This window comes from Natrix helvetica (assembly GCF_964273705.1).
Source record: "Natrix helvetica genome assembly, chromosome: 2".
Classification (NCBI taxonomy): domain Eukaryota; kingdom Metazoa; phylum Chordata; class Lepidosauria; order Squamata; family Natricidae; genus Natrix; species Natrix helvetica.
In genome coordinates this window covers 116,153,473-116,180,386 of record NC_138552.1, presented here as the reverse complement: position 1 = coordinate 116,180,386, position 26,914 = coordinate 116,153,473, and the positions used below count along the sequence as shown (strand labels likewise).

The window sequence follows — 26,914 nt, the reverse complement described above, 5'->3', positions numbered from 1 at the left end:
TTCAACCAGGTGTTTCCATCTCTGGCCATTGGGGGCGTGCAATTAGCCCCTATGGAACAGGTGCGCAATTTGGGCGTCCTCCTGGATGCCCGGCTGTCCATGGATGACCATGTAACAGCCGTGGCAAGGGGGGCGTTCCATCAGGTTCGCCTGATGCGCCAATTGCGCCCCTTATTGGACCGGGATGCCCTACGCACAGTCACCCATGCGCTGGTGACGTCTCGCCTGGACTACTGCAATGCTCTCTACATGGGGCTTCCTTTGAGATGCACTCGGAGACTACAGTTGGTCCAGAACGCGGCCGCGCGGGTGATCATGGGGAGGACTAGATTCTCCCCTGTAACACCTCTCCTGCGCGAGCTGCACTGGCTTCCTGTGGTCTACCGAGTGCGTTTCAAGGTCTTGATTATGATCTTTAAAGCGCTTCATGGCACAGGGCCTAGTTACATGCAGGATCGCATCCTGCCCCACACATCCCTACGACCAATCCGCTCTCACAGAGAGGGACTTCTCCGGGTGCCGACCGCCAAACAGTGTCGGGGGGCGACACCCAGGAGCAGAGCCTTCTCTGTGATGGGCCCAGCCCTGTGGAATGACCTCCCCCGGGACATCAGGATTACTTCCGATCTCCGCTCCTTCCGTGTACAACTGAAGACCCACCTCTTCCAACTATCTGGCCTGGCTCAACCGTAATTTTCTCGTATCCCTCCTGACTGTCTGTTTTTAACATTTTGAATTTGGATTGTACATGGGGTTTTATAATTAGGGTATTTTAATGGTTTTTAATTGTCTATGTATTGTATCTGTTAACCTCCTCCGAACATGTGTGTCTATGTACTTATGTATGTCATGGATTTATGTAAATGTTATATGTTTTTTACTCCATTGTACGCCGCCCCGAGTCCTATTCGGAAAGGGAGCGGCTAATAAATTTAAATTATTAAAATTATTATTATTAAAAAAATTAGTGGACCAGAGGAATGCCGTCAATATAGTTTACTTGGACTTCAGTAAGGCTTTTTGATAAGGTAGACCATAACCTACTACTAGATAAAGTAGAAGAATGTGGGTTAGATAGCATCACCACCAGATGGATTCGTAACTGGCTGACCAACCACACTCAACGTGTAGTCCTCAATGGAACTGCATCTACATGGAGGGACGTATGCAGTGGAGTACCCCAAGGCTCTGTTTTAGGCCCAGTACTCTTCAACATCTTCATCAATGATTTGGATGAGGGAATAAATGGGGAACTCATCAAATTTGCAGATGACACCAAGCTGGCAGGAATAGCCAACACTCCAGAAGATAGGCTTAAGATGCAGAAGGATCTTGACAAACTTGAACATTGGGCACTATCTAATAAAATGAAATTCAATGGTCAAAAGAGTAAGGTTCTACATTTAGGCAACAAAAACGGAATGCACAGGTACAGTATAGATGATACCTTGCTCAATAGTAGTAACTGTGAAAGGGATCTTGGAGTCCAAGTGGACAACCATTTAATTATGAGCCAGCAGTGTGCAGCAGCTGCCAAAAAAGCCAACACAGTTCTAGGCTGCATAAATAGAGGGATAGAATCAAGATCACGTGAAGTGTTAATACCACTTTATAATGTTTTCTCGAAGTTCCAATTTATTAAGAGAGCTGTATTGGCACATCTGGGAAAACCTGAATGTGAAAGCTTCCCGGTTTTCCCCACCTAGTTGATAGTTCAAGATCTTGCCTCCACACCCACAAGTCCATCACATGGTCCAATCTCTCACTGCCATGGTGGCAGTTCCACCCATCCAATTCTGGTGAGGTGCAGAAGTGCAGAGACAAAGGATGACCTTGGCTTTCTAGAAAGAATTTTGTTATGACTACATAGTATATAACTCCTTACAATCGCCCATACCATTTTCCTACAAAAGAAAATGCATAGTAGAGTAATACAAAGTGTGGCAGGCTAAAGATCCAAAAGAAAAGATGTCTGCAGGCCTGACAAGGATAGGAGGGTTTTTTTTATCCTGCCTTTATTATTTTATAAATAAGTCAAGACATATGCCTTCGTCCACCTATTGTCACCACAATAAGAACACTACAATAACAGGGCAGAGAGAGAGAGTGACTGGCCAAAGTTATCCAGCCAGCTTTCATGCTTTTTTTTATTAAGAATTTAATAATTTTACAAATATTTCCCTTCCCCTTCCCTACCACTCCTCCAACCCTCCCTCCCCACAACCTCCCAGAGCAAAATACAGGGTATAAACATTTAACAAACACACACTAACATAAGCTAACTAACTATAGCATCCTACCTCCTCTTGTACTTTAACTCCCCTTTTATTAAACTAACTTTAGATAAATTGTAACATTCCTTGTTCATTCATAAGCTACCGTATATACTTGAGTATAAGCCGACTCGAGTATAAGCCGAGACCCCTAATTTTACCCCAAAAAACTGGAAAAAGTTATTGACTCGAGTATAAGCCGAGGCTGGGAAATGCAGCAGCTCACAGTAAATTTCAAAAATAAAAATACAGGTAGATAACAATAAAATTGCTTAAAGTGTGTGTGTGTGTGTGAGTGAGACAGACAGACAGAGGAACAGAGAGAGGGAGAGAGAGAGGGAATCAGAGAGAGACTGACAGAGACGAATCAGAGACGTACTTTTAACTACCTGGCAGCGGCGTTTTGCCTTGGGGGGCTCCTCAGAACATCCCAAGACTTCGGAGGGAAGTTTACAGCCCTCCCTCGGAACGCTTCGGAGGGAAGCTTCTGCAAAGGCGAGTGACAACAAGTCTCCCAGGCTTTAATTTGCCGAGCTGTGCTGTGCGTACGAGCCTGTTTTCCACGGCGTGGAGCAGCGGCGAGATTCTGCGCGGCGAGCGATGATTCCAGGGGCCATCCAGGAAGATGAGGAATGCGAGGGGGGACCCTGCCCCCCCCACTGATGGCCCCCGGAATCATCGCTCGCCGCCCAGAATCTCGCCGCTGCTCCACGCCGTGGAAAACAGGCGCGCGCGTACAGCTCGGCAAATTACAGCCTGGGAGACTTGTCACTCGCCGGGGTTATGCAGAAGCCTGAGAGGAGGGAGGGAAGCGGGCGCCCGGTACACAGAAGAGCCGCATTAAAATGTTTAAAGAGCCACATTTTTTTTTTGTTGTTCACTGGAGTATAAGCCGAAGTGGATTTTTCAGCCCAAAAAGTGGGCTGAAAAATTTGGCTTATACTCAAGTATATACGGTAATTGGAATTTCTTAGTCCAATATTTATTTTGAATGTAGTCAATCCATCTTTTCCATTCCAGCTTGTATTTCTCATCTGAATAATCCTTCAAATATGCTTTGATTTTGGCCATCTCTGCTAAGTTTACTACTTTTAATGTCCATTCTTGAATAGTAGGCAATTCTTCCTTCTTCCAGTACTGCGCCACCAACAATCTTGCTGCCGTCGTTAGGTTCAAGATCAGGTTAGTCTCTATGACAGTACAGTCTGAAACTATACCTAACAAAAACAACTGGGGTGTAAACTTTATCCTCTTTTTCAACATATTTTGAATAACCCATCATATTTTTATCCAAAATGCTTTAACTTTTTTACTAGTCCACCATACATGACAATATGTAGCATCCACACAATCACATCTCCAACATTTAGATTGTAAATTCGGATACATACAAGCTAACTTTTTGGGATCTAAATGCCATCTATACAACATTGTATAAAAATTATCTCTCAAGTTTTGAGATTGCGTAAATTTTACATTTTTTACCCAAATCTTTTCCCATGTTTCCATCAATATTGGTTCTTCAAAGTTTTGTGCCCATTTTATCGTGCAATCTTTAACTAACTCTGTTTTCGAGTCTATTTCTATCAGTGTATTATACAACCTTTTTATATGCATTTGACTCTGGTCCCTAATTTGTTTTACCAAATTATCCTCATTTTGTATGATACCAATTTTCTGGTCTTTTTTCCATCTAGCCTGTAACTGTCCATACTGAAACCAGGTTTGAATTACCTTTTCATCTCTTAATACATTCAAGGGTTTTAGCTGTGGTGCACCTCTTTCTATGTTAAGACGCTCTTTATATGTAATTACGTTCTGTTTTTGTTCTATACTTATATTCTCTATCACGTGTCTGGGTACTACCCACATAGGTATCTTATCATTTAACTTGTATTGATATTTTTTCCAGACACGCAATAGAGCATTCCTTAATATGTGGCTTTTAAAAATCTTGTCCACCTTCTTGTCATATATTAAATAAGCATGCCAACCATATACCAAATCATATCCCTCAATATTCAATATTCTATCCTCTGGTAAGTTAATCCAATCACTAATTGTTGATAAAACTACTGCTTCATAATATAATTTTAAGTTGGGCATATTCAAACCTCCTCTTTCACGTATATCTTGCAATATTTTAAGTTTTATTCTCGGTTTCTTCCCTACCCAAACAAAGTTATTAATACCTTTCTGCCATTCTTCCAAATGTGCATCTTTTTTGAGTATTGGTATCATTTGAAAAAGAAATAAAAACTTAGGCAAAAAGTTCATTTTTCTGCTACTATCCTTCCCAATAAAGACAATTGTAATTTTTTCCATTTATTCATTTCTGTCTGTATTTTATACCATAATGGTTCATAATTATACTTATATAGTTTCCCATTTGAGGTTGAGATATAAACTCCTAGATATTTAACTTTTTTAACTATCTTACATCCTGTTACTCTTTCCAATTCTTCTTTTTGATTTATAGTCATATTCTTAACTATCATCTTTGTTTTCCCTAAATTTATTTTAAACCCAGATATTTGACCATATTGATTAATTATGTTCATTAGACCTATAGCTGATTTCCCCGGTTGGGTTAGAGTTACGACCAAGTCATCCACAAATGCTCGTACTCTGTATTCATAGTGCCTAATCTTAATTCCCTGTACATCATCTGAGTCACGTATTCTACTCAGCAATAATTCCAGAGTTAAAATAAACAATAATGGAGACAGGGGACATCCCTGTCTTGTTCCTTTTTCGATTTTAAAAGGTTCTGTTAGACTACCATTAACTATAATCTGTGCTTGCTTCCTCTCTTCATTCCCTTTCTTTTGAACTGATGGACTTTTCAGCAATCCTAAAGTTAAACTCTCGGATTTTCTTGGAGGTGCGGTTGGAGGGAGGGGGATTTCCCCCCCCCCTTGGACAAGCAGCTTGAGAAAATTTTGCTTTCGCCCCCAGGGGAAGGAGGAGGGGGGAGAGCCAACCAATGATGCCTCACCCCTGTAAAAGTGTTTTTCACTGGATTTAGCTCCAGGACTTATTGATGACCTGAGAACTTTGTGAACTTTTTAAAACTTTACTATGCCTCTGAGCCCAAAGCTGGCAGGGCAAGATGGCACACTTCCGTTGTCTTCATGAACTGTGAAACCTGACTCCACCTTTAAAATTCAGGCTTCCGGTCTTTGTCTCCGTGTCACCCAGAAGACTCTCTTGTGGATTGTTATTTCTTGAACTTCCTGGGAGGAAAATTCCTCTTTATTGCTAGACTGACTAAAGGAACTCCCATCTGCTTGGATCTTCTGCCTCCTGGACTCATCTGTCTGCTCTACTTCTCCAGCTGTCCATTCTCTATACTGATTGATTTCTCTACTTTATAAACTATGTCTCCAAAAAGACCACCCCCTGGAAAACCTGGCTTTGCTACTTCTGCACCGACATCTGCAACATCCAGCCCTGCCACACAGTCAAAGATTACAGAACTGATGCAACCTAAGAGTACAGAGATGGATTTGCAACAAATGCTCCAGCAACTTATACAGGGCCAGGAAGAAATTAAGAAACAATTAAAGGAAATGAAGGAAGAAATTAAAGAGAATCAAGTCCAAATTTATAAGAATTCACAGAGACTGGACCTTGTGGAGGGTGGGGTGGCAGAGGTGAGGGGGGGGTAGAAGCATTGCAGAAGGGAAACAAAGAGCTTGATATCCAACAAATGAAAACAGAGTTTGAGAGAATGTCCTTTTATCTTAGATTTCAAAATGTTATAGAAGCGGATGGGGAAAATATAAGGGACATTATGACTAATATTTTAGCTGAATACATACATAAAGATAAACAACAGATGGAATGGGAGATAGATCTGGTCTATAGAGTGAATTCAGCATATGCCAGAACACACAATGTACCCAGGGAGGTCCATATTAAATTCCTTAGGAAAAGCACAAGAGACGAAATTCTGGGTGTACAAAGGGGGCAAGCATTGACATATCACGACAGCGAGATAACCATCTTGAAGCAGATCCCCAAAAAAGTTAGGGAGAAAAGGAAAAATTATTCGCAACTGGTGAATAAATTATACCAGAAGGGGGTGTGGTTTAGATGGTTGATGCCTGAAGGTATGCTCATATTCTGGGAGGAGACAAGAATTAGAATCAATACACCCATAGAGGCACAGGCCTTTATGGAAAAAAACAAAGCGAACCTAGAAAAAACAGAAGACTCTACAACGGTTATACAGGACACGGGAGGGCCGGAGCTCTGCCAGCGGGGGGAGAAGGGGCAACACCAAGAAAGCTCAGATCACAAAAATGAATAAGAAAAACACATTGTTATAAACAGACCGAAAGTAATAATGAAATTATATGTAGACTTTATATTATAATATATAAATTGATTGAAAATTTTTCTAGAATTAATATGCTGATTTTATATGATCATGTATTAATGTTTTATATTTAGATGTACTTAATGAGTTTGGAGGGAGGGGGCGTCTGCCACACTTGCAACTGCCAAAATTTGTACACCATTCCACCTACCCTTTTCCCTATAAATGTTTTAAAAAACCAATAAAATTCTTTGAAAAAAAAAACTATAATCTGTGCTGTTTGTTTCTGGTATATTGCATTAATAGATTGTGTAAAATACTTTCCAAACTGCATCTTTTGTATTATTTTCATTAAAAACTGCCAATCCCCTCGATCAAATGCTTTCTCTGCATCCAAAAATATAAGCACTGCAGGGATTTGTTTATTCTTCCCCAAATACTCCAATATATTAACAATTTGTCTTACATTACTTTTCATTTGTCTCCCATGTATAAAACCAGATTGATCATTGTGAATCATTTGTTGTATAACTGACATCAACCTATTTGCTAGTATTTTAGCAAAAATGTTATAATCTGTATTGAATAGTGATATAGGCCTATAGTTTTTTGGCTGACTGTGATCTTGATCTTCTTTCGGAATCAGGGAAATACAGGTTGTTCTCCAAAATGGTGGTACCCCTCCTTCCAGTTGTATTTTATTAAATAGTTCCTTAAGAGGTTCTACCATTTCTAATTGTAAATTTTTGTAGTAAACCGCCATCAATCCATCTGTGCCAGGGGCCTTACCAACTTTTAACTGCTTAATTACTAAGAGAATTTCCTCCGTGGATATCGGTTGATTCAATCTTTCCCTTTGCTCATCTGTAACTATGGGGATATTCTCTTTCTCCAAATATCTATCTATATCTAAACCTTGTGTTTTATCCCCAGCATACAGTCTTGTATAAAAATAAAAAGCCTAGGAAGTAGATCCGGTGTTAAAAAGAAATCAATCCTTGAAAAGGATTTATGTCTATCTGAGTAAAAAGAAAAGTCCATCTCATTTAGATGCTGTATCCTCCAAACATCTTTTAATTTCAAGTCATCTTGTAGGTCAAAAAAAGCCTTTGGTAGTTTGGTAATGAATTTGGTCGTTGTTCTCTTATCTATCCTTAGCGAAATCACTCCATTCCAGTCTCCCATAATTAAAATACTCTTAAAATTCCAATCTAAGATTTTTAAATGAAGCATCTTGTAAAAACTTTCTTGTAGTTGATTAGGTGCATAAATTCCTACAACCAAAATAGCACCAAAGTCTGTATCAAGTTCAATTGCTATATATCTACCACTGTCGTCTGCCTCTATAACCTTGGTTGGGAATCTTTTGTTTATATATATCACCACTCCATTTTTCTTTACCAAATTAGAGGCAGCATACAGTGTTCCCAATTTTGAATTCACTAAGTCCTTCTGGTCTTGTAGCCTAATATGGGTCTCTTGAAGACAACAACATCATTATTAAATTGCTTCAAATAATAAAATATTTTTTCCTTTTTTGTGGAGAGTTCAATCCATTCACGTTCTAAGATAATAGCTTAAGCATCTTTGGGTCTGATCTGGAGCGTTGAAAGCATTTGCTGAAGATCTCTCTCCACAAGACTAATCTTCGGCCCGGCTCTTCCCATGGCTCCAGCTTGCTTCTTAACTTCTTTCTTAGCGCATTGTATTTGGGGGTCCATCTGCTTGTGAGATTCTAGCATTTGTCTAGTCGTGGATCTAGTAACACGTTGTTCCACAGGTTTAAGTATCGGCATTTCAATGAGAGTCTTAGACGGTCCTTCTTCCAAGAAGGAGCTCAACAGAGATCCGGAGGGGTCCACTCGAAATCCACCTACAGCACCCTGCACCTCCTTCTCTTTTGGCAACTGCTTTCTTTGTTCGTCTGATTCTTTTTCAAACAGCCTCTGCTCTGAGACATTCAAATCTGCTGGTGTTGATGTAGATGTACGTGGAGGGGTTGCACTTTCCTTGAGTATTTCATAATAAAAGTCTCTAGCTTTATCTATTGTATTCAAACAATATCTTACCCCTTGATACCTGAATATAACACCAATTGGAACATCCCACCTATATTGTATCTCTCTCTTCTTCAGCTCAGCTACCAAAAATCCAAAATCCCTTCTAAACTTTAACATCGCTGGCGGGAGCTCCTTAAAAACACCAATCATATGCCCATCTATTTGAAGGGCGGAGTAAAAAGACTTCTGCAAGATGTCATTTCTGAAATATCTCTCAGTAAAGTATATCACAACATCTCTTGGTAGTTGCCTTTGTGATGCTATGCGTGAATTTACTCTGTAAATTTTGTCGATCTTAGCTGAAATCTCACTGGGGTCCATTTTTAATAACGTAGCCAGAGCATCTGCACAAACTTTTCTTAAATCCTCTCTAGGGTTTTCTCTTATGCCCCTAAGTCTGATAGCAAACTCCATAGATCTAAATTGTATCATAATAATCTCATTATCCATCCTTTGCATATTCCCTTCCATTCCCACAAATTTCAAATCTGTTTCTTTCGTTTTGGTTTCCAAGTCCACGGCTAATTGCTCAATCTTGCTATCCACCTTAAGAACCACCTCTGATAATCCCGTTGCAATAGTTTGCAAATTTTTATCAATTTGACCGGACCTTTTTATAGTGTCCTGGACCATTTGTTTAATCTCTTTAAGTTCTTTGCCTATAAAATCCTTCAAGTCCTGGAGATTCATTGTAGGGGTTGAGGAAACCGCCCCTTGATCCGTTGCCATATTTAACAGAAAAAAAGGAGGACAGTTCTTCCCAGCTTTCTCACAAAATACTCTTCCAAGTAGGTCAGGTTATGTAAACTGACTTAGAAATTGTTAATAGCTATTTCAGCCGCCCCAGCTGTCAGCAAGCAATTAGCTTTCGTTTTCTTTAGTTTTTCAACTATAAATCAACGCCATTTTGAATCCTTTGTTCTAAGCCCACGCCTCTCAAACTCAGCAGTAGCGTTCTTTTTAAAAAGATTTTTTCCCCCACTTAAAACTTAAAATACTTGCAAGAGTCTTCCTTCCTTCTTGGGATGTTGTTAGAAGTTAAGGCTGTTCCTGGCGTCTGGCTCTACTAAAAACATTAGCAGAGAATATCAAAAGACCGGAGAATGCAACAACTGCAAAGGGGGGCACTCCTTGCCGCACTCCAGAGGCTATAAATCCTTCTGGAGGGCTACACAAGTGGCTCAACCCGACAGCTGAATCTCTCCCTCATAAATTCCAAGAATTTAAGAGTGTCCAAGGCGTTAAAGATCTTAAAAAAACACCTCTACAGCCTATTGATCCGACAAGCTCAGAAAAAGCCTGCCGACGACGTTCGTGGAACAACCCAGAAGCCCCGCTTCTTTTGTATTCTTATCATCTAGGTTAGATATTAGCGCCTGCTCTTTCTTTTTTATCTCTTCTTCTAGTTCCCTTCGTTTTTTCCCCTGTCTACATCTATATAGGTTATTCAAGTTTATTAAAACACCTCTCATATATGTTTTACTTGCATCCCAAACCATTTCCATGGATATTCCCTTATGCATGTTAAAAGCAAAATATTCTTTCTGTAGTTTTTTACATTCTGTAACATTTCCCTCATATCTAAATAAATTTTCATTTAACCTCCAAGACCTCCTAGATCCCTCTCCATATTCCAGTTCCATCCACACCGGGTTATGATCTGTTAGGGTTCTCGGACATATCTTCGTCTTCTTCACCCTGGAAGGAAGATCATTCATAATTAATATAAAGTCAATTCTAGAAAAGGATTGGTGCCTATCAGAAAAAAATGTAAAGTCTTGTTCTTTAACATTCTGTTCTCTCCAAATTTCCCTCAGTTCCATATCCTCCATCATATCGAAGAAAGATTTAGGCAATGTTGCTCGTGTTTGAATATTTTGTGAAAGTCCCTTCTTGTCTTTCATAGTATCCAATACTCCATTCCAGTCACCCAGTAATATACACGATCTATAATCCCATTGTATTAATTTAGTATGGAGCAACTTGTAAAAATTTTCTTGTTGTTGATTGGGAGCATATACTCCCGTTAAAAGTATTTTCTTTCCTTCTATTAATAATTCAATTGCGATATATCTTCCTTGAGGATCTGCTTCAATTAATTCAGCCTTTAAATCTTTCCTTAAGTATATAACTATACCATTTTTCTTCTCCGGTGCAGATGCCACAAAGTGCATTCCCAATCTTGCATTTATCAGATATTTCTGGTCATTTGTTCTAATATGTGTTTCTTGCAAACAAATTGCGTCATTTTTAAATTGTTTCAAATGGTGAAATATTTTTTTCCTTTTTTGTGGTGAGTTTAAACTATTAACACTCCAGGTTAGGAATTTAATTGTCATCTTTAGCCCCCTGAAGCTCCCATGCCTCCTCCTCTTGCTCTCCAGAGATCTGTCAAGGCAGAGGTTGGACTCGGAGGAAACTGCTTCCTGTAAACTTTCTCCTCTATGCTTCCACATGCAGCAGTGTTGTTCTCTGCCTCCTGTTTTGCTGGGAAGGGGCACCAGAGAGGGAAAACACCAATGATGTCTGGGATTGGGAGAAGAACGTCTCCTTTGGCATGCTGTGCACACACACCATTCCAAACTTGGAGACTTTTATCCACATCTGAGCTTGCAAATTGCCAATCATGCTTAGGCTTGGGGAGAAGGCCCTCTCCTTCCTCTGTGGATAAAACTCTCCAAACTTAGAATGTAGTGTGTGTGTGTGTGTGTGTGTGTGTGTGTGTGTGTGCATGTGTGTGTGTATACACAAGTGCATGCATTTGGCTGCCAGCAGTTTGGGGAGGTAAGGAGCTTGTGGGGCACCAAATTGTTCCCATGTCAAATTAGCTGGTCCAACTTGTTCCATCCTGACCATCCCGAATCAACTGTGCCCAGTAAGCTGGCCACATCTAGCCAGTCACAGATCCAGCTGTGACTACCCAGCCACACCTACCTAGCCACACCCACTTGGCCACTCTGAGTCATCATAATTTTACATGCAACTGGCCCTTTGAGAGCAACCATAATGCTATGTGGCCCTCAATGAAATTAAGTTTGACACCCCTGCTGTAGAGAAAGGGTGTTTGTTTTTATTTTTGTATGCACACATATTTGATGCAAGCCTCTGTAATTATTATACAACTCCAGCTAACTGATAAGAATTTAGTGAAGCAATTTCTAAATCTGCATTGCATGTTAATAATTTAATTCAAACTCCAATTGAGCTTTGTGTCTACTTTGCTTTCTTAAAAATATTGACTGCACACTAATTACTTTTTTTTAGTAGCTGATTGCTCTTAATTTTTCTTAAATTTTTCTCGCCTGGACTACTGTAACGCTCTCTACATGGGGCTTCCCTTGGGACGCGCCCGAAGACTGCAGCTAGTCCAGAACGCAGCCGCGCGGGTAGTCATGGGGAGTACTAGGTACTCCCACGTAACACCTCTCCTGCGCGAGCTGCACTGGCTGCCTGTAGTCTTTCGGGTGCGTTTCAAGGTTCTGATTACCATCTTTAAAGCGCTCCATGGCATAGGGCCTAGTTACCTGCGGGATCGCATCCTCCCACATACATCCCTTTGACCAATTCACTCTCACAGGGAGGGCCTTCTCCTGGTGCCGTCCGCGAGGCAATGCCAACGGGCGACACTGAGGAGTAGGGCCTTCTCTGTGATGGGCCCAACCCTCTGGAATGGCCTCCCCCCCGACATTAGAACCACTACTGACCTCCGCTCCTTCCGACAGAAATTGAAGACACACCTGTTCCGACTGGCTGGTCTGGCATAATTTATAACGTCTACCTCCTGGCATACACATTTTTACTGTTTTTTAGAGGGATAGTTTTTTAAATTTAATCTTATATGACATTGGGATTTTAAATTTTGTACATTTCAATTTATTTATTTAGCTGTACAGTTTGGCATATTTTATCCTCCTCTCATATACGTATTTATGTAGTTATTACTATGTTTTAATTTGTTGTATTTTGATACGGACTGTACACCGCCCCGAGTCCCTTTCGGGAGAGGGGGCGGTATATAAACGCTAATAAATAAATAAATAAATAAATAAATAAATAAATAATATTTTATGTTAATACTTCTTTAATAAAATTGAACAATTTACATGAAAGTGTATACCCTTGCTGAGTATTTCTATATATCAGAGAAAACAATACAGAATGAGATCCATTGATGCTAGTTGTGACTAATTATAGAAATGATCCAACTACTATTCCCAACAATAATTTTACCTTCTGTTCTGTTAAATTCTTTTTGAAAACATTTAAGATAGCTAAGCTAGTTAGGTTTTGATATATTTAGCATAATATATAATATTCAATATTCTTTTAATTGGATATTTTAAGAATGAACTCTGATTAATCCAGAGAAATGTAATTATTTAAGGTTTGTTAAATAATATAAACTTGAATCTGCTTCAGAGAAACAGGATTTTTTACTCCAGTTATATAATTGGAATAAATAAGGTATTCTTTTATTTTAAGAAAAAATGTACAGTATTTACATTCAATGCCATCTATCTCTGGAGCATTGAATTTAAACATTTATGATCTTAATTATGTTTTATATTTTTGTTATGATAATTTTATGCTCCTGGATTACATCTTGTTATTTTATCATATACCAATTTAAATTTGTAGCCTCAGTGTACTTTATGTATTTTAAAATATACAAAAATAAATAACAATATATTGTAAAAATGTATTTAGGCCTTCTTTGGTTTATTTTATCATATAACTTACATTTTTATTAGATTTGTGTAGTAACATTTCTTTTTGATTTATGATAGGTGCCTTTATAATACATTCATGGAAAAATCTTTTCCTAGGTTGTTTCAGTAAATAATTACAATATAATACTGTATTTTGACTTTATAAATCACTTATTATAATTGTTACTTGGATTTTGTTGGTATAACAGATACTTAAGAGTAGTTATTAAAACATTTTACAAGAATCTTGCTGGATCTTTGACAATCTTTTATGCTCATTTTTCATTTTTTGAATTTTGAAAACAGTTAATAGAAGCTATAAAAACAGTTTATAGAAAACAGTTTATAGAAGCTATAAATGCATTTAGATGCATTCAAATTTCACAGGCAGCAAATGTTGGTGAATTTAATTGCAAGCTATGGAGAGTAAATGAAGTATATAAGATTTTGAGTATTACAAGACAATATACCTTTTCCATGTGAGCAAATTCAGTTGAACTTTTTGGGCTTTGCCTTTGAGTAAATGCATTTAGAATTGCATTGTTAATGGATTTGCTTAAGGATGAACTTTTCTATGATTCAGTATAATAGTTGAGATATGAGATTAGTCTTGTGCCTGAAATGTAATTATGTAATTTCCAATTAATCTCTTGCATTCTTACTTTCTTTTAAAGATGAATGATTTGAAGTTTCTTCTGAAAGATATTGCTAGCAAATTAAGATGAAAATTGCATCCAAGAGGATATATCAGCTGAAACAAGAGCTCATGGTTTAAATCTGACACTTTACTTTTTTCTTTATACTCTTGTATTTATTTCATACAAAAATTGTTTTTAAGGTATATTATATTACACTATAATTATAATACACTGTATATAATTATAGTACAATCTTTCAGTATCATATAACATGGAAATACTATATTTTCTGAACTTGGCTGTTGATATTGCCTTCTGATATCTGAGCAAGCTTATTGCTATTTATATCTGTTTTCATAATAATCCTGGAGATTCTTTATTGATGTTTCCATATCAGACAGACATATATATTGTTTTAGTCTACTATATTATAATTCAGCTTTAAGTATGACTTGATTCGTTCTTGAAGGCTTTATTTATTATTTTTTCTTGTTGCTTGTTAATCATAGGACATAATCAAATCTTAGTATATTAATTGTACTTCATATATAAATGGTACTAAAATAAATATAATAAACAGGAACCCTACTATACATTGTAATACATTAGAATGTTGAGGTTCCTGAAAGTTTGGATATAAATCATTTGCTTAAAAAATATCTACAAATGTATGTAAATATCACTTCCAATGCTGTGTATCTGTAAAGATGTTTTATCAATTTGTTTGCTTGATGGTTGCAACTATTATTTATATTTAAAAAATAATAAGATGGATGGAATTAACAACGGCTTTTTGTCATTATTATAAGTAACTGGATTAATGAAGACATAAAATTTTGAACCATTCCAACTAACCACTAATTGAAAAGAGAATTCCAAATTAACAAAATGACAAGATCAACAATGTTTGACTTAAGATGTTTGACTTTGCAAGGAAAAGTTGGAAATTAATTAGTTAGTTAACTAAATAATTAGTTAGCCTGTAACAGAAGAACACAACCCAGAAAGAAAGATGCATGAAAGGTTTCATTAGATTTAATATAGTGTCAAGAAGACAGAGTTTAATGTAGAAACCCATGGAAACTGCATCAGTCAAAACTTTAGCTCCCATTTCCACTTCCCCCCCAAAAAGTGTGCTGAGCTGCCGCAAGGTGATCTGCTTCTCTTGCTGATGAAAACAGCTGATTTTGCCACCAAAGTGGATTCTTTGGCAGCCTGCTCCCTAGGTTTGAATGGGGACAGTTTGGAACAATCCAAGATGACTGGATCCTCCTGGGAAGAGGAATCTCAAGGATAGCAATTCCTGATGGGAACAGTCAGAGAGTCAGGTCTCTATCTTTCCTCTCAGCAGTTTGTTTTTTTAAAGCCAACTGGGTTTTAACTGCATGGTGTGAATTTCCTTTTTTATCTTGATTCTTCTTTTACAAGTTAATTGACTGGTTGAACACTGATTTACTCTATCCCCTTGCTGGATTTTAATATGAATTCTTTAATGTGTTTTCACTGTTGCACTTTGCTGTTCTGAATTACTTTTGCTTTCTCCATCTGGAAATCAATGATTTCCTGGATATGGATCAGAGGTGGGTTCCTGCCAGTTCAGACCAGACAAGGCTGGGAGGGATTGTGAAGGAGGGAGAGTCCCCCCCCCTGAATTAATGAGGTGTGAATCGTCGGCTTTCCAAGCAGCATATTTCCAGATAAGCAGAAAATAAAACCCGAGAACATATTCTAATAAACAACTTTAATATAAAATAAAATAATAATACAAATCTTACTATCTAAATCTTACATTTTGGCAAGAGCTATGTTGCCCACCTCCTTTGGCAGGCGAACGGAAGATCAGAAGGAAGGGAAAGAATGTGTGACGTATTATGAGACATGCACATTAATCATTGTTAGATAAGAAACAATCCATTCTACTGTATAACTCAGAATATAAGCACAAGTTGACAAACCAATTAACGCAGTGACAGGGATGATCCAGGGTGAGCACCAAAGCTTGGGGTGGGGAATTGAGCATCGGTGCTTGTGCACAGCTGGGAAGGGTGTCTGGGGGGTTGAACAGTACTGGGATGCAGTGAGGAAGCAGCTGAACTGCCCGTTTGGTTTTAGGCTGGAGTCCAGGAGCAGAGGCAATGGCAGTGGGGAGAGGTCAAAATGGGAATCCCCTGCCCACTGCTGCCTTGTCCATTGCCCATGGCGGCTTCCCATTTTAACCCCCCCCCCCCATTGCAGTTCATGCAGTTCAACCCTCCAGGCACCCTCTTCAGCCACATACAAGCACTGATGATCTGCAGTTCATGTAGTACTGTAGTGCAAGATCACACAAGATCAGTAGTGTGACATCTTGCACTACTGATCTTGCACCACAGTAGTTTAGGGCTCTGTTCTCTGCAAACTGAGGATTGTACCAGATCTGGTCAAAGAGCATTTCCAAGATGACGAGATTTTAGGGCAGCGTAAATACCTTACTTGAAGCTTCCCATCGGCTTGAAAATGCCTTTTGCACTGTTCTAGTCTTGACACAAAGAGTGTTTACAAGCCAATGGGAGGTTTCAAGAGCAAGAGATTGCTCTGCTGCCTCAGCACCGCCCCCTGGATATGTACACAGGCGATGAGCTCTGTCATCCTAGAAGAAAGGGAAGTGCTGAGAATGCAGTCAGTCTGAGGGCAAGACAGTCCCCAGGAACACCAACCCCTGTGCACTTGCCTACTGTGCATGTGCCTAGGCAGTGGGGTGGGGCATCCCTCTGCTGGCTCCATGGCAGCCCTGTGGATCTAAGGCTGACTGCTTTCTGGCCCGGATGGCCACCAAGTTGTAGACTGCCCGGTTTCAAGAGCGGCTCTGTGGGCCAGGTCTAACCACATTGCGGGCCAGATCTGGGCCGCAGGCCTTGAGTTTGACACCCCTGCCTTGACAAGAGATGTTTAGGTCTGATTGTAAATGCCCAGTTATAGGACTGTATTCAAAATGCAAACAATGTACTAACTTAAAGATAAAGCTCTCTGGGAAGACTTCAAAAAGAGAATGCTTTTTAACCTACAAGTTTAAATTGAAAACCCTGGTAAAAAAAATTGATAAAAATAACAATGGTTTTAAATCAACCAAAAAATATATATCTGGACACAAGCAACTGTATCCAAACCAAACTCACAACTGGATGAATTAGAATCTAAATTGCTGTTGGCAGATTTAAAGGAGAAGGAACTTGGTTAACTGCAGGTTTGTTGGAGAAGGCTGAAGAAGACAAGGATTCTACACATTTAGAGTAATAGAATTGATAAATGATGAAATGGACTTTCTTTATAAAAATTATGGTGATTGGGAAATGGATATCTAAGTAAAGGCCCAATTTAGATTGGGCTTTTTTGGAAAAATAGATCGACAGCAGAAGTTTATGATTGCCATCTGGGAGAACCCAAAACATCTGGGGGGGGCTCCCATACATCCCTCTTTGGCAGGGAACACACACCCCATTTGCAATCAGATGCAATCAACCTCAGCCAATAGTGTGGGGATAGGACACTTTCCCTGTGGAGTGCCTGGCGGAGCTGCAAATGTGCATTAAATGCTGTGCTTTTATGCATGGTTTGGAGAGCTTCTGCCAGGCCAGGTTCCTTTAAGGGCACTAATTCTGTGCACTAAATCCACCTGCGCCTTCTATAATTTTGTAAACAACAAACTTAAAGACTCGAGATCCATCCACCCCTAAAAGGACCCAATGTTAAAGACTCTAATGATGAAACCATTAAAGCCAAACTCTTTAACACATTCTTCAGCTCAGTCTTTGTAAACAGCAATGCCTCATGTCCCATATTTCCCAGTTGTACCACAGCTAATCACAACGATCTAATGCATATCGATTTTACAGAAGAAAACGTTGAAAAGGCACTATGCAGCCTAAAACCATCTCTATCTATTGGATCTGATGGACTATGTGCTTACTTATAAAATGCTTTCCACTGCCATAGCAGAACCTCTAAGCATAATTTTGAAAAAATTTTCAGGACCAGCTCCTTGCCCAACCTATGGTCACTAGCCATGGTCATCCCTATCTTCAAAAAGGGAGACCCCAGCTTAGTTGAAAATTACAGACCAATCTCTGTAAGCCAACATCGCGATGATATGGACATGTAGTCTCAATGCCCAAGACCGCTGGCGATACTTTTACCACTGGGTGGTCCAATCGGACCTAAAACGTCCCGTAGAGACAGTGAACAGGGAGAATACAAGAGAAGTTCTTCAAGCTGGCGACAAAAAGTTCAGCCCCAGCCCAATTTTTTTAAAAAAACTTAAATTAAATCCGAAAGCAGAAGAAAACAAACAGCTAAATTAACCTATATTGGATTGCTTTGGATAGTGTGTTTCTTTTTCTTTGTAATTCTACTTTGTGGATTAAAGTGCTCGCAACTTTTTTTTCTTTTTAAAGAGAATGGATCAGTTTTTCTTCTTCTATTTTTTATTTTTATTTTTTAATCTATGGATTAAAGTCTTCTTCTTTATTTCAACAAGGACTTTTATTTCTTGCTATTAATTCCATCTAAGAACTTTGTTTCTTTTGAGTTTGAAATAACATTAGAGAGTGGGAAGCAATACTGCCACTTGGAGGCTGGAGGCTTGAGTTTTTGAAACAATGCACTTTCCCTTTTCCTTTTGATCTCACTGACTTTGTATCTCAAGGCTCTGCAACTTGTTTATAGAAAGTGATAAGAAGCAAGGGCATGAATTGTTTATACAGGTGCACTTTGAGAGTCTTACTGACAGTGGGAGAGAAAAAGAAACAGAACCTTCTTTTTTGAAGATCATAAATGAATTTGCATTTAAGCTAATTTAATATAAGAAGTCTTGAAAGCCAGAGTGGCAGTATCTACCAGCTTGCCAAAATGGCACAATGTTCAAAAGAAATATTAACTTTGCAAAACATCCTGGCCAGAATTCAAAATTTATTAGAAGTAACAGAGAGAATCGAGAAGAAGATGGAAAAATTAGAGTTTATAACAGCAAAAAATGATGGGGTCAGAGTCCCAAAAATTGAAGGGGAAAATGATTACAAAGACAAGACAACTGATTACTTTACCAGTGGAGTGAACGTGGTTGAAAGTGGGAAAGGGGGAGTATGGAAAAGGGAATTAGATTGACAGGAACTCTACCCCGGATTTCAAGGCATGGAAGAAGAAGAAAGAGAAAAAACGATGGATTTAAGGAAAGAAAACTTGTCAGAAGCACAATTGACAACCAAAGGTAAGCTGATTAAAATAGCAGATGGAGGGCATCGAGATTACTTAAGTGATGCTACAAGCAACAAGGTGCGGAGAGAAGTCCACAAAAATTTATTAAGGAAATAAATAGAAGATCAATTCCACAAATGACAAAAGAAATTAGAGTGTATTATTATTGGAAGGATACAGGCTGATATATGAACGTTGATAATAAAAAATTTAGTAATTTAATAATCTCTAGAGTGCTATGTTAAATAAATAATTGATAACTATAATAAGGAACATACATGTGTTGGTTTGATGAGAGGAAATTTGATATAATTAGCAAATGAATTTCTGTTAATAAATAATAACTAACAATAACAATGAAATGACAAGGGATATAGTTAACTATATATATATATATATATATATATACACACACATGTGTGTGTGTGTGTGTGTATGTATGTATGTATGTATGTATGTATGTATGTATGTACTGGTTTAATAAAAGGAATTGGGATATAAATTGTAAACAGTGATTTGGAAAGGAGGATTAGAAATCTTGTTATCAAACATAATTAATGTTTACTTAGAGCATGCTATAAAGGGGTAATGTTATTGGATAACATTAGAAATAATTAATGAAATACTACTATGTGGTTGTGCTTTTAATTTTGGACTATTTCATGCAAAAGGATGTTAAAACAACCACAGTCAAATGAGAAGTGTGGTATGTTGATAGTAAGATATATAAAGATTTTTGATTTAAAATATATAATCTGATTTGAATTATAAGTAATGACTGTGGAAGAGATGTATGAAAGTTATTTGTAACCAATCGACACACTTCTACAATATGATTAGTGATGAGTAATTTAGTAATTTTTAGAGTGATATGTTAAATAAATAATTGATAATGATAACAAAGTACACACATGTGTTGGTTTGATGAGAGGAAACCTGATACAATTAGTGAATGAATTTCTATTAATACATAACAATTATAATAATAACAATGAAATGACAAGGGATATAGTTAACAATATATATATATATATATATATATATATATATATATATATATATATATATATATATATATATATATATATATATATATATATATATATATATATATATATATATAATGTACCTGCTCAATAAAAGGAATTGGGATACAAATAGTAAACAGCGACTTGGAAAAGAGGATTAGAAATTTTGTTATCAAACATAATTAATTCTTACTTAGAACATGTTATAAAGGTATAATGTTATTGGAACATATTAGAAATAATTAATGAAATGTCATTATGTGGTTGTGTTTTTAATTTTGGATTATTTCATGCAAAAGGATATTCAAACAATTATAGTCAAATGAGAATTGTGGGATGTTGATAGTAAGATATATAAAGATTTTTGATTTAAAATATACAATGTGATATGAACTATAAGTAATGAGTGTGGAAGAGATGCACGAAGGTTATTTGCAACCAATCAACACATTTCTACAATATGTAATGAAAGATGATTTTTGTGTGTGTTGTGTTTGTCTGCTTAACCAAAAATAAAAAAATTCTTTAAAAAAAACAGAAAATTACAGACCAATCTCTCTATGTTGCATCATCTGCAAAGTCATGGAATCAATCATAAACTAATCCATTACCCTCCACTTAGAGACAAACAACCTGCTCTCTAACAAACAATTTGATTTCAGAAAAAAATTGTCCTGTAATCTGCACTTCTAAGGTGCAACTTCTTTGATGTTTCACAATGTTGTAGGTGACAGAGTTGATGCTGCTGACAACTGGTCTGAGTAGACCTTCCTCTTTTTGGATTTTGAGGAGTCCATATATGCATGAAGTAGTTTTCCCAGGATAAAGGTGGTAGTATTGGCATTGTCCTTCAGTAGTTGTTGCAGGAAATCAATGACCATTTTCTTACAACTGCTGGTAGGCTCTCTCTTCTCATATGTAGCAGTGTCCTTCAGAAGAGTGTCCACTTTGGCATTGTAGTCATCTGTGTTCAGGATACCTGCATATCTTCCTTTATCAGCCGGCAAGATGGTGATGTTCTGGTCTCTTTCTAAGGATGTCACTACTCTCCATTCTTGAACTGTGAGGTTGGAAGGGGATGTTTTGGCACTGGCAAGGGCTGCAGATATCTCCACTCTTAATTGTTCTACCTCTGGTTGTGCCGATTTATTGTTCCTGATGGCTGACTCTGTTGGCTAAAATGTTCTTTTCTGTTTGGATAAGCTCTCTGTCAGATTTCTCACGCATTTGTCAGTTTTGCCATCATCCGCTCTCATGTGGGTTGGTTCTTCTGATTTGTGTGTTTTTTCTTGTCTAAATTGTAGGGAAGAAAATTTGCCTTTCTGTTGTTCTTTGCTCGTGTTGTGTTGTGTTGTGCCAGTTATGCTTTCTTCATAAATTCTGTGACCTCCTCCAATATTCTGTTGGTAGAAGTGATTTCAGCTCATGGAATTTGTGATCCACTCTCTCTTTGAAAACCTCAGGTGTAAAATTAATCTGTCTTATTCTGTTGGAGCTGTGCAAAAGCTGGATGTTTTCTTCAGGATGTTTCCAACAGATGTATTGGAGGAGGTTGCAGAATTTATGAAGGCACAAGTACCATAATACAACATGAGCAAAATGTTACTCTTTTGAAGACAGCAAAGTCCACATTATGGACAGAGAAGACCACTGGTTTGAAAGAGAGGTCAAAGAGGCCATCTACATTAAGATTGAACAGCCCCTTCTCAACAGAGGGGGAAGGGATATAACACCACCTATCTCCTGTTTATGACACAGTTCCAAGAAGGCTCCACACCCATTTGCACTATTCAGGTGACCCTAAGAGCATGGATAAACCTTCAAGTCACCTCAACAACTCTCGGAAAGAGTGCTAATGAGTAGATGACTGCAAGGAATCTAAATCTTTCCATCCTACATCATTCAGTCAGAACTGAAGAAGCATTTTGGATGAGAAGCAAAGCATCTTCAAGGAAAAATAAAGTCCAGTTGCCTATTGAAAAAACACCTTTGTGACAACCATGACCTGGATATTTGAGAATCTCCATAGACATCTAGAAAAATGTGGGTTAGATAGCATCACCACTACATGGTTTCATAACTGGCTGACAAATTGCACTCAATGTGTAGTCCTTAATGAAACTACATCTACATAGAGGGAAATAAGCTGTCAGCTCTGGAACCCATATTTTCTTTTGGATATTCAGGACTGCCACATTTAGTGCCTGGGAAATTGGGACGGGAGATTGTGAGTTGCTTGAGATATATAGCCGTAACAACATTCTTTTTTCTGGGAGTCAAGGACGTTCGGCCTGCACCTGGATAGGCGTGACTGGGGGATGTCTCCAATTGGGACGGTGGAGCAATTTGATTGTGTGATGGACATGTGGTTGCAGGGGATGGAACATTGGCTTTCTTTTGGGTGAGGAAAACTAGAAGCTTTCAGATGTGGGTTTTCCCAGATGTACCAATATGACATCTTCAATAAATTGAAGCTTTGAGGAATTGCCTGCCTTGGAGTCTTCATTGGTTGGGGGTGTTACTTAGAACCCTGACATTATCCCGAATCTGCTTTAAAATTCTACCCAGCTCCCTGATCACTGAGGTGCTGTCCCAGGTCCTGAGCACTGAGGGCAACCTGATACCCAGGTGACGTAAAGACTCAGGGAAGATGGAGGAGAAAACAGCAACCATGGAGGGAGCTACTGAGACTGGTTTGAGGTTCCATCTTGAGACCATCTACTCCCCTTCTGAGTGTGCAATGTGGGTAGCAGAGGCCACAGAAGAGGAGCGCTGACAGGGTGCCCAGCCCAAAGAACCGGTGCCCTGGCCAGCTGCTCAGCCAGATCCTTCCCTGTGGGGCAAAGTGGCAGGAGCTGTACTGACCCGGGAGATAGAGGTCAGGATGACACTGCCTGGGCCCTGGATGGGAGCCAGCTGAATGGAGCCTTCCGAGGTCCCTGAGTGGAGAGAGCCAAGACCTTTGGAGGCCAAAAATTCCCAGGATTGGATGCTCCAGTCACCATCATGGAGCCAGTCACTGACGGGCCTCCCAGAGCGGTTCGACCAGCTTAGCATGGGCAGCTATGCACCACTGCCTCTGGCCAGCCAACAGGGCTGGGTCCTGGCTCAACCCATATTCACCTTCCCGGACCAGGGCCTGCGAGCGCTCAGAGTGCAGTGACTGCTTCATTTCACTCGGCGAGGGACAAAGCGTAGCCCCGCCTCCCTCTCCAGGGCTGATCTACCAGGATGACAGCTTCTGCAGGACGCGGAGTGGTGCAGCGAGTGAAACTGATGGGGCTGCCGAAGCCATGCATCCTCCCTCTCACCAACTAGTCCTCAGGCTGCCACCTGCCAGGTAAATTCCCCCTGGTTGGGCCTTCTACCTGGGGTGGGTGCAATGCCGGTGGATGCCAACACCAGCACCATTATCATCCCCAGAGCCACAGTCTGCTCCACTGGCCGCTCCCCCAGCTGCTTCCCCACCGAGGTTCAGAGCAACTTTTGACCGAATCCCAGAAAAGTTGGCTTACTTTTTCAATCGGGTCTGGTCCTACATCAACCATTATGGAGAACAATACCAGACCGACCATGATATAATATCAGCCATCGTGGATGGGATGAATGAGGGGGATGCAGCAGAATAGATAACCCAACTACACAGTGAAGGTACCCCCAGTTAGAGGACGCTGATGAGTTTGTCCAATTACTCTGGGTCTGGTTTAAAGACACGGCCAGAGGCAGGAAGCCAAAGCTCAGATCAAAACCCTGAAGCAAGTGGGCCAACCACCTAAAGACTTCATCTGGGAAAGTGATGGGTTCTGCCCAGTTTACTGCCAGTTTGCTTGTGTACGTGCATTCCTGTTCAATTAAAATTGCCCATGTGCAGAACTAAAAAACAAGATGTGCAGCAATGACAGTGACAAGGGAACTGGTTCAGGGGCATGGCAGGCCTGGGTCGCTGCCTGTTCCAGTGACTCAGGCCACCATACCATTACCGGTTTGACTGAACTGAGCTGAACTGGTATGAACCCACCACTGATCTGGTAGCTTCCAGTTCAGAGTCATTCCATTTGGACTCCAAGGCCCCCCCGCTGTCTTTATGCAGCTAATCAATGAAGTGCCACATGAGCAACTGTACAAAGGGGTCCTAGTCCACCAGGACAACATTGTTTATCTTAACCCTGGAATTGTTATTGAACAGAATACGTGGGTCTGACGAACTGCAAGGAATTAAGATTAAGCACTACGAATATAGAGTGAGAGCATTTGCAGATGACTTGGTTGTAACTTTAACTCAGCCGGGGGAATCAGTTATAGGTCTAATGAATATAATTAACCAATATGGTCAAGTATCTGGGTTCAAAGTAAATCTAGGGAAGACAAAGATGATAGCTAAAAATATGACTACGAATAAAAAAAGAATTAGAAAGAGTAACAGGATGTGAGATAGTAAAAAAGGTTAAATACTTAGGAATTTGTATTACAACTTCAAATGGGAAATTATATAAGTACAACTATGAACCATTATGGCATAAAATACAGAGAGAATTGAATAAATGGAAAAAACTACAACTGTCTTTGCTGGGAAGGATAGCAGCAGTTAAAATGAATGTTTTGCCCAAGTTTCTATTCTTCTTTCAAATGATACCAATACTTTAAAAAGACGCAAATTGGAAGAATGGCAGAAAGGTATTAACCACTTTGTTTGGGCAGGAAAGTAACCGAGAATAAAACTTAAAATAATGCAAGACATACGTGAAAGAGGAGGCTTAAAAATGCCCAACTTAAAATTATACTATGAAGCAGCAGTTTTAACAACAATTAGCGATTGGATTAACCTAACAGAGGATAGAATATTGAGGGTTATGATTTGGTATATGACTGGCATGCTTATTTAATATATGACAAGAAGGCCGACAAGATCTTTAAAAGTTATATTTTAAGGAATGCCTTACTGCGTGTTTGGAAAAAATATCAATTTAGGCTAAACGACAAGATACCTATGTGGGGGGTGCCCAGACGCGCTATAGAGAACATAAGTATAGAACAAAAACAAGATCTAACTACATATGCAGAACTTCTTAGTATGGACAGAGGTGTACTACAGTTAAAATATTTGAATGCATTAAGAGACGAAAGGGTAATTCAAACCTGGTTCCAGTATGGTCATTTACAGGCTAGATGGAAAAAAGACTAGAAATCCAGTATTATCCAAAGTGAGGATAACTTGATAAAACAAATTAGGGATCAGGGTCCAATGCATATAAAAATGTTGTATAATGTATTGATAGAAATAGGCTCAGAAACAGAATTAGTTAAAGATTGTATGATAAAATGGGCACAAAATTTTGAGGAACCAATAATGATGAAAACATGGGAAGAGATTTGGGTAAGAAATGTAAAATTTACACAGGCTCAGAACTTGAGAGAGAATTTGTATAAGATGTTGTACAGATGGCATTTAGATCCAAAAAGGCTAGCCTGTATGTATCTGAATTTACAATCTAAATGTTGGAGATGTGATTGTGTTAATGCCACGTACTACCATATTTGGTGGACTTGTAAAAAAGTTAAAGCATTTTGGATAAAAATATGGTGGGTTATTCAAAATATGTTGAAAAAGAGGATAAAGTTTACACCCCAGTTGTTTTTGTTAGGTATAGTTTCAGACTGTACTGTCATAGAGACTAACCTGATCTTGAACCTAACAACGGCAGCAAGATTGTTGGTGGCGCAATACTGGAAGAAGGAAGAGTTGCCTACTATCCAAGAATGGACGTTAAAAGTAGCAAACTTAGCAGAGATGGCCAAAATTTCAGCGTATTTGAAAGATCATTCGGATGAGAAGTACAAGCTGGATTGGACAAGATGGATTGACTATATTCAAAATAAATATCGGACTAAAAAATTTCAATTAGCTTATGAATGAAGGCATAAAGAACACTACAATTTATTCAAAGTTAGTTTAATAAAGGGGGAGTTAAAGCATAAGAATAGTAACATGTTAAAATTAGTTAGCTTATGTTAGCATATGGTTGTTAAATGTTTATACCCTGTATTTTGCTCTGGGAGGTCGGGGGGAGGTCGGGTGGGAAGAGGGAAGGGTAAGGGGGGTGATAATTGTAAAATTTATTAAAAATTTTAATTAAAAAAAAAACCCACACTCCAATCAATCCCCTTGATCCCGAAAATGCCCGCATGCTAGCCATGGCTTTCATATCTCAGAGTGCCCCGGACAATTAATGGAAATTGCATGAAAGGTCTTCGCGAAAAGAAGAAAGAAAGATGACAGGCTGCAACGTAAAGCTGAATTGCTGACAGTTGCGTTGTCAAATAATTCCAAAGCCCAGAGGTCAATGTAATTGGTGTAAGGAAAAAGGCCACTGGCTACAAGAATGTCCCAAAACATGCTTGAATGCCCAGTTCCTCTTTTGGGTCGTGATATCCTATGCAAAATGGGAGCTACACTGTCTTTTGAGGAAGATAAAATGGCCCTAATGATGAGGCACCCCCCAGATGAGATATGGCGAGTAATGATGGTTCAAGAATTTAAAGTACCTCAGCTGTGGGCAGAAGATAATCCACCAGACCATGCACCTATAATTATACAAGTAAAGCCTCTAGCCATGCCTGTCCGCCTACACTTTCTTCACCATCTCAAATACATA

The 26,914-nt window shown here is 38.9% G+C and overlaps 1 protein-coding gene across 1 annotated transcript in view; it reads left to right on the top strand.

Moving 5' to 3' along the window:
• TRPM8 (transient receptor potential cation channel subfamily M member 8) overlaps nt 1-14,587 on the top strand; it is a 193,508-nt gene extending 178,921 nt beyond the window's left edge. Inside the window, exon 22 of the mRNA XM_081943992.1 lies at nt 14,041-14,587. Within this exon, the coding sequence (XP_081800118.1) occupies nt 14,041-14,091 (51 nt within the window). The 3' untranslated portion in view covers nt 14,092-14,587. The remainder of the gene's footprint in view (nt 1-14,040) is intronic.
• Nucleotides 14,588-26,914: the final 12,327 nt, after the last annotated feature.